Source organism: Drosophila virilis, chromosome 5 (genome assembly GCF_030788295.1).
Source record: "Drosophila virilis strain 15010-1051.87 chromosome 5, Dvir_AGI_RSII-ME, whole genome shotgun sequence".
Classification (NCBI taxonomy): domain Eukaryota; kingdom Metazoa; phylum Arthropoda; class Insecta; order Diptera; family Drosophilidae; genus Drosophila; species Drosophila virilis.
In genome coordinates this window covers 9,045,161-9,053,030 of record NC_091547.1, presented here as the reverse complement: position 1 = coordinate 9,053,030, position 7,870 = coordinate 9,045,161, and the positions used below count along the sequence as shown (strand labels likewise).

The 7,870-nt window shown below is 42.8% G+C and overlaps 3 protein-coding genes across 3 annotated transcripts; 2 read left to right on the top strand and 1 right to left on the bottom strand.

Moving 5' to 3' along the window:
- Positions 1–98: 98 nt before the first annotated feature.
- Ak6 (adenylate kinase isoenzyme 6) lies at positions 99–831 on the bottom strand. Its single transcript, XM_002050584.4, has 3 exons — positions 722–831; positions 511–662; positions 99–454 (listed from the first exon to the last, which is right to left on the bottom strand). The coding sequence occupies exons 1-3, from the start codon at positions 756–758 to the stop codon at positions 125–127; spliced, it is 519 nt and encodes a 172-aa protein (XP_002050620.1). The 5' UTR covers positions 759–831; the 3' UTR covers positions 99–124.
- A 343-nt stretch (positions 832–1,174) lies between these two features.
- stil (stand still) lies at positions 1,175–2,901 on the top strand. The gene is made up of 4 exons (XM_002050585.4): positions 1,175–1,533; positions 1,625–1,897; positions 2,197–2,352; positions 2,413–2,901. Exons 1-4 carry the CDS (start codon positions 1,303–1,305, stop codon positions 2,863–2,865), a joined length of 1,113 nt encoding a protein of 370 aa, XP_002050621.1. The 5' UTR covers positions 1,175–1,302; the 3' UTR covers positions 2,866–2,901.
- A 102-nt stretch (positions 2,902–3,003) lies between these two features.
- ClC-b (chloride channel protein 7) lies at positions 3,004–6,303 on the top strand. Its single transcript, XM_002050586.4, has 9 exons — positions 3,004–3,315; positions 3,483–3,611; positions 3,675–3,876; positions 3,932–4,900; positions 4,959–5,128; positions 5,192–5,578; positions 5,644–5,802; positions 5,869–5,952; positions 6,015–6,303. Exons 1-9 carry the CDS (start codon positions 3,100–3,102, stop codon positions 6,135–6,137), a joined length of 2,439 nt encoding a protein of 812 aa, XP_002050622.1. The 5' UTR covers positions 3,004–3,099; the 3' UTR covers positions 6,138–6,303.
- Positions 6,304–7,870: the final 1,567 nt, after the last annotated feature.

Genomic DNA, 7,870 nt, shown 5'->3' with positions numbered 1-7,870 from the left:
AACTAAATCGACTTGCTTGTTGACAGATCATATCTACTTTATAGACTCGGAGCTGTCTCCCTGTTAAAGCTATGCCACCCTCAGCATTCAGTTAAGTAGTTTGTTGATATTTGTAGTCTGGTTTTTACTTGCGCTTCCACATGCTGTACCAATTTTTAACTGTTTTTAGGCTATTTTGAGCATCCGCCTTGGTCTCGCCGCTCAACTCGTAAATGATATCCTTCTTATACGATTCGCGTGCTTCCTCCAATATTGTGCCGAATATTTCGCATTGTATATTAGATGTGAGCTTCTTCTCGTTGTAGTTGCGCTCCTTGAGTCTGTCGTAGAGCGTCTCGTTGGGGCATTTGACAACGAAGACGGCCTGGAACCAGCGCTCCGGAAAGAAATCACAGCCATGGTATTCGACAATGTTGCCGCCCTTGGCCATCAGCGGCTCCAGATAGTCCATGAGCTATAGCAAGGTCTAACAATGACAGGCACACGCATAACGCAGTAGATACGACATACCTTATCCTCATCGAGTATGGGGCAATCGTATTCCTTGTCATATTCCTCAATGAAATTGTTTTCCTTTGCAATTTTCGAGCAATCCAGCCAGTTGAATTTCAATTGTGTGGCCAAACGCTCGCACAAATACGATTTGCCGGCGCCAGGTGTGCCTGAGATGATGTAACTTCTTTTTATGTAGCTTAAATATATTAATTTAAGTAATGCATACCGGTAATTAATATATTTGGTTTGCTTATTTCCGTCATCTTCAGCTTGTTTGAGCCAAAAACAAGAAACAACGTGAGTCAACCAGGGCTACAGCACACCGATAGGCAAATATATCGATAACATTTTAATTCGTGTTCAGTTGATGAACAGCTAAGCGCCAGAACTTGAGCATTTGAACAACTTACTAACTTATTTAGTTGTCAGTTTATCCTTATTCAGTTAATTTTAAAGTCTGTTGTTAACACATACATGCTCTAATTGAACTACAACTAATTATTATTAGTAAAGCAATTGAGGCTTTTAATTTTAATGCAATGACTAATGCAAGTCGTGACATGCCCTGTCAAAGCTACATATTTGTATAATGCGCTTTGCTCTAATTCTGACATTATTCTGAGTTCCTCTTTAGCAGCAATTTGTACTCACAGATGCATGTGCGTATGTATCTAATTTCGGAGATTTTTCATTTCCCTTTTAGCACTCACCTACAGAACTCGGATAGAAAAAGTTCAATTTAATTCGATAGTTCGCGGGCGACGGATCGCTTTTTTCGCCAGATTAAATGCTAAATTTGTATATGCAATGCCGAAAGCGGAGCAACCTGACCTAGACGAGGACCAAGAATCGGATCTAGGTGATGTGAAGACCGATCCAGAACGTCGCCAGCACGTACCCTACATACTGAATGGTGAGCTCTATCGCATCGAAAGCCAGATTGGCGACAATGTGACCGTCAAGTGCTGTTATTGTCCACCGGATCGAATTTATCGGGGCAGCGTGCGGTCCACTGGAAATTTTCATATGCACATCAAGGTAGGCCGTTGTTGCACGTGAGATACACGAATTAGCTAATTATCCGGTCAAGCAAAAAAGAGACGACATTTTAATTTCAAATCCCTGACAGCGGCGACATGCATCTTTGCTGGGCAAACTGCATGAAATGAAAGTTGCAGCGTTGGTGGAACGACGGGATCGCATTATGAAAAACAGACGCATTGCCAAATGTCGCAAAAAATCCACGTCGTCGGTCACAATTTCAGCGTTAGCTGCAGTTGCCGCCGCTTCGTCCATGGAAGTGCCAAAGAGCACAGAGACGCACGAGCTGAAAATCAAAACGGTATTTCAAAGGCACAAACAAGAACATCACGAACAGGAAGAAGCAGCGGCCATACGAACAGTAAGAAACCGACAAAAAAAAAACGTGTTGTCTTTGTCCATTTGTGTAAGTGGCGTGAAGCGAGAGCGAGATCACTATGTTAAGGCATGCCATGCACCGTTATAAGTTCACACATACATACAGGCTAATGCACAAGTGTGCGAAAAAGAATTCCCAACGAATGCACGCATGTGTGTATGTGCTTACATTTGTATGTATCTGCTGCAACAGAGAATTGAATGGACATTGAAATGTTTATGTATGTGTTTGTATGCATGTATTCGGTGTGTTTATGCATTCTTCCCGCCTCTCTTTCCCAGTCAATTTCCATAAGCGACACTTCGATGGATAATAATAGCCTTAGCTCGGACAAAGTGTCCGTTACGGCCTCAAAGCAGGACAGCAATAACAACGACAGCAACAACAATAATAATGCTGCTACATTTAGTAATAATCATTGTCAGGATGAGCACAATGTAAGTGAATTGGAGATGCGTATTTAAATCTGACCTCTATCCAACTATGATCCATTGTAGCTAACGAATCTGAGCCCAGGCATGGTAAGCACATTCGAGTCCAATTCGGCTGTAGGCGTCAATGGGAATGCAATTGATTTGCCCGCCATGGTCGGCATACCGCGTATGCTGCCATTCAATCTGATCAAGCCGGAGCAACAGCAGCAAATGCTTGTCGAGCAGCCGGAGGCCATAGATCTTAGTAGAACCTCTTCAATGCAAAGTGATGACATGGAACAGAGCGTATTTACCCAGTCGGTGCAGAATATACAAGTCGGCATAACGCGCACACAGGAACTGGCTGCATTTGTTAATGGGCCGCCGCGTGAGATTCTAATGCGCATTGATAACACATTAGCCGATATTAAGGATGAGCTGCAGGCGCGCAATCAAATTGAGCGCAAACGCCTGCTACTCGACATGGCTAAATTTAAGTTTTTGCATCCTAATTTCAACTTTGAAGCTACACAATAAAACCGGCACCTGTTGCCACTTACTAAAATAACGTAATTTTTGGTATTTTCTCAAAGAGCAATAAATACTATAATCGAGTATAAGTAAAAAGTTATCGATAGGCACGCGCATTCGGCGATTCTGCTGCATTCTGTTTGTTATCGATGTTACTTGTCCGTGGACAACTAGTTGCGACCTATTTCTTTTTTATTATGTCTTTTGTTGTGTGTTAAAGTTGTTTAATTGTTTTTAATTATGGATGACGAAAAGCAACTTGTATATGGTGAGGACGATCTATCCAGCGATGAAGATGAAATTAAAACTCTCGGGGCACCGAAGAGTTTACCTTACGCGACTGCCAAAGAGCAATCCTCCACCAGCCGAAGCCAGGCAATTTTTGGAACGGGGATTACCCAAACAAATAATAATGACGTGTCGCCCTTATTGAGCATAGAACCTGAGCCCGTCTATGTGAGTAAATGTTGCCAACATGTTTTCGCAACTACGCTGCGACGTGCATGAATCACACAACAGCTGCAAATTATCGCAACTAAAATGCGTTCACACACATGCACACACACACACACACACACACACACAGAGGAAGTGCCCACTAACTATGTAGTCATTGATTATAGGAGGGCAGCAGCGGCAGCAATGCGGGCACCGCAAGCATCACAGCGAATTCCGAACCCATATTCCATGTACGCTCGCGCACAGCAGCCGCTTTGGCTGGAACTGCACAGCAAACCCAAACCCAATATGAGGTATTTACACACACACACACACATACATATATACATCTGATAATAATCTAATCTTCTTGTAAGAGTCTGGACTATGATGTGTGCGAGAATGCGCTTTTTCAGGCCGAGCAGCGCAAACGTCTGAGGGATCGCTTCTCGCTGCGCATCCATGTGATACGCTGGATCATATTCATACTCATAGGCATTGTAACTGCACTGATAGCCTGCACCATCGACATAGTCATCGAGGAGCTCTCGGAGCTGAAGTACAAATTTCTCAAATCATGTAGGTAAGGCTCCTAATGGTCGTCACAAAGGCATTAATAAACTCTCGCCCACAGCTGTGGACCACAATGTGCCTGTTAACGAGAGCACGGGCGATCTGGCGCTGCCCTTTTTCTGGTGGCTACTCTTCAGCGTTGTGCCGGTGGCCATTGGTGCTGGCATGGTCACCTACATAGAGCCCATTACCGCGGGCAGCGGCATACCCCAGGTGAAGAGCTATCTGAACGGCGTCAAGGTGCCGCGCATTGTACGCATCAAGACGCTGGCCGTGAAGGCCGTCGGCGTGATCACGTCCGTGGTGGGCGGTTTGGCTGGCGGCAAAGAGGGACCGATGATACATGCTGGCGCCGTTGTCGCCGCGGGCATATCACAGGGCAAGAGCACAACGTTTGTCAAGGACTTTCGCATCTTCAAGGCCTTTCGCGATGATCACGAGAAACGCGACTTTGTCTTGGGCGGCGCAGCAGCTGGCGTCTCGGCTGCATTCGGTGCGCCCATCGGCGGCATGCTCTTCTCACTGGAGGAGGCCGCCAGCTTCTGGAATCAGAATCTCATTTGGCGCACCCTAATTGCGTCCATCATCAGTTCGTTTACGCTCAATATTGTGCTGTCTGCCTATCACGGCCTGCACGATTTCACATTTACGGGTCTCTTCAATTTGGGCAAATTCGATCAGCCGCTAACCTTTGAATACTTCGAGCTGCCGCTCTTCATGCTGCTGGGCGTGACGGGCGGTCTGCTGGGCGCCGCTTGGAACTCCCTGAACACGCTGATCAACAAGTTTCGCAAGCGTTATGTGCCCTGGAAGGTGGGCAAGGTGTGCGAGGCTGTACTGGTTGCCATAATGGGCGTCACATTGGCCTGCACCATGATCTATTTCATCGATGATTGTCGTCCTCTGGGCAACGATCCGACCATACATCCCGTGCAGCTGTTTTGCGAGGATAACGAATACAATGCGGTGGCTGCGCTCTGGTTCCAAACACCCGAGGCCACGGTGCGTGCGCTCTTCCACGATCCGCCAGGTGAGTTGCTGCTGCCAGTTGTTACCTTTTCCAGTTTCATGACTATTCTATTTTGCAGGCTCTCATAAGATCCTTACGCTAGCGGTGTTCACGCTCGTCTACTACTTTTTATCCTGCGCCACCTTTGGCCTCAACGTCTCGCTGGGCGTCTTCATACCCACCGCGTTGGTGGGCGCTGCCTGGGGTCGCCTCGTGGCAATGCTGATCTTCTATTTATTTCCCAATGCGGTAGGTGTTATGCTTGCCATTTTCTATGTCTCATCTTACCAATTTGCCTCTATCCATCCACAGCTCTTTCTGCATCCTGGCAAATACGCCCTCATTGGCGCCGCGGCCAATTTGGGCGGAGTGTTGCGCATGACCATCAGCCTGTCGGTCATTCTGATGGAGACGACGGGCATCGAGACGTCATTCTTCTTTCCGCTCATCATAGCGCTGATCACCGCCAAATGGGTGGGCGACTACTTCAACGACGGCATCTATGACACTGTCATCGAGGTCAACAATGTGCCCATGCTCTCGTGGGAGCCACTGCCACAATATAAAGGCCTAACTGCCAAGGAAATTCTGAGCAAGCCCGTGGTCAGCATCAAGCTGGTGGATAGCGCCCATTATATCTATGAGGTGCTGCAGAAATGCAATCACAATGGATTTCCCGTGGTCGATGACGTGGTGGGCGTAAGTAACCATTTACTCAAATTCTTGAATCTTTTCTTTAATCAATTGCTTTGGGTTCTCTGCAGGATCGTCGCTCCGAGGGACGCGTTTGCGGCATCATTTTGCGCTCCCAGCTAATTGTCATATTGCTCAAATCGCTGTACGTGGAAAACAAACGATTCTGGATACCGGAGACATCGATACAAACATTCCGGGATGTCTATCCGCGATATCCGTCCATTAGTGTACGCAACATTGTTATATTTTCTGTTTCTGTTTCGGATCTAATCTATTTGTAACTCTTTCCTTAGAGCGTGCGTCCATTGGACAGAAAAATTAATTATACCGTAGATCTATCCATGTTCATGAATCCCTCGCCAGTGCGCGTCAATACGGTTCGAAATTGTCTTCTAAATAGCATATGCTCTATTTAATCGGATCTTTTTTCATTTTACAGCATGATTCGGTGCCCAAGATCTTCAATATCTTTCGAGCCCTGGGTCTGCGTCACATGTTGGTTATCAACAATGAAAATCGCATTGCTGGCATTATAACGCGCCGCGATTTTATATACAAGTGATATTCATACAATATTTACAATACTACGGATTGTCACGACATAATCCCAGGATTATTATAATTATTGTTTTTATAAGTGATTCAGTGAATCAGTTTTTTAATTTGTCAAGAATTTATGTATGTTACGTGTGTGTTTTAAAATATATAAACTATTTTAATATTTGCAACTCTCTATAAATGTATATATATTGCAGAAATTATAATAAACGCAAGGCATAAGAATTAATAAATATAAATATGTATGTGTTAATGTATGTGTGTGTTTGTATATATATATATGTGTATATACACTCATGCTTATGTATGTGGGTGTGTGTATGCGTATGTATAAGTCGAGATGTCTGTGGTTTTGCAAGCAAACGTAAAAAATGTTGAATTTCGGCTTCACTGCAATTTGAATTTAACGTCTATTTTCTACTGCTGTCCTCCTCGATTCTCATAAATTCAAGTAAGTCCTGCTGGTTTTCATGCCTTGCAAGTGCTATTTCAGTTGTGTGTTTGTGTGCGTCTTGTGAAAGTGAGTGTTCCCATGCTTGTGCGTGTGTGTATGCGTGTATGTATGTATGCATGCATGTATGTATGTATGTACGCATGTATGTATGTATGTATGCATGTGTGTATGCATGTATGTATGTATATATGTATGTACACATTTATACATGCATGCATGTATGCAATAATGTATGCATGCATGTGTGTATGCATTTACACATTAATACATGCATACATGCATGATTGCATGTATTTACATACATATTTATCATGAATATATTTATGTATGTAGTTACATATATATATTTATACATGCATAATGCATGCCTAAATATGTTAATGGATATATACAAAAATACGTACATACAGGTATGATTTTTTAACAATGTATGATTCCATTTACATATTTGTGCATGCATATACATATTTATGTACATATTTACATATTTTTGAATTCATGAGTGCCCATAGGCTGGTACATATATATGTATATATATGTATACGTGCATTTACATATTTGTGCATGCAAGTTGTTTTGCATTTGCATATAAATATGTATGTATATGCATGCATATATGTATATATATGCATAATGCATAACGACATGTAAATACAAGCATGCATACATACACGCATACTTTAATGTTGGCTGGCAGATATGTAATTACGCATTTAAATATGTATGCACGCACACATATACATATATACGTTTGTATGTATGTATTGCATGCCATTGAGCGCAGTATAATAATGTCTGTATGTATGTATGTTCGCTTACCCCAAGCAGACCAAGTTCTATTCCAGCTGCACTGCAATAAAAGGTTATGATTTGAGTTTTTGCAGTAATTTCTGAGTTTGTAAATTCAATAAAACTTACATTCATTATAATCATATATATTATACAATTTTATCGCTGCTAAAACACTGTAATTCACTTTTTTTTCACTTTTCTTACTTTCATATTACTCGCTTCCTTTCTTCTGCTTCAACTTTAACCGTTGCTTTGCTAGTGATGTGCGTATAAAGATGTCTCTCTCTCGCTCTCTCTTGCTAACCGATAGTAATTAAACGTGTGTGAACTTTTCACTTTGTAATCTCTTACACACATACATATATATATAAATTTACAGGCAGATCGAATGTTAAGTCAATTAAATAATTACAGAGATTTTTGCGATTTCCGCTGCAGTTTTTGTGAATAACTTTTCATCCAATTGCCACCCAGTTGAGCACAATTTTGTA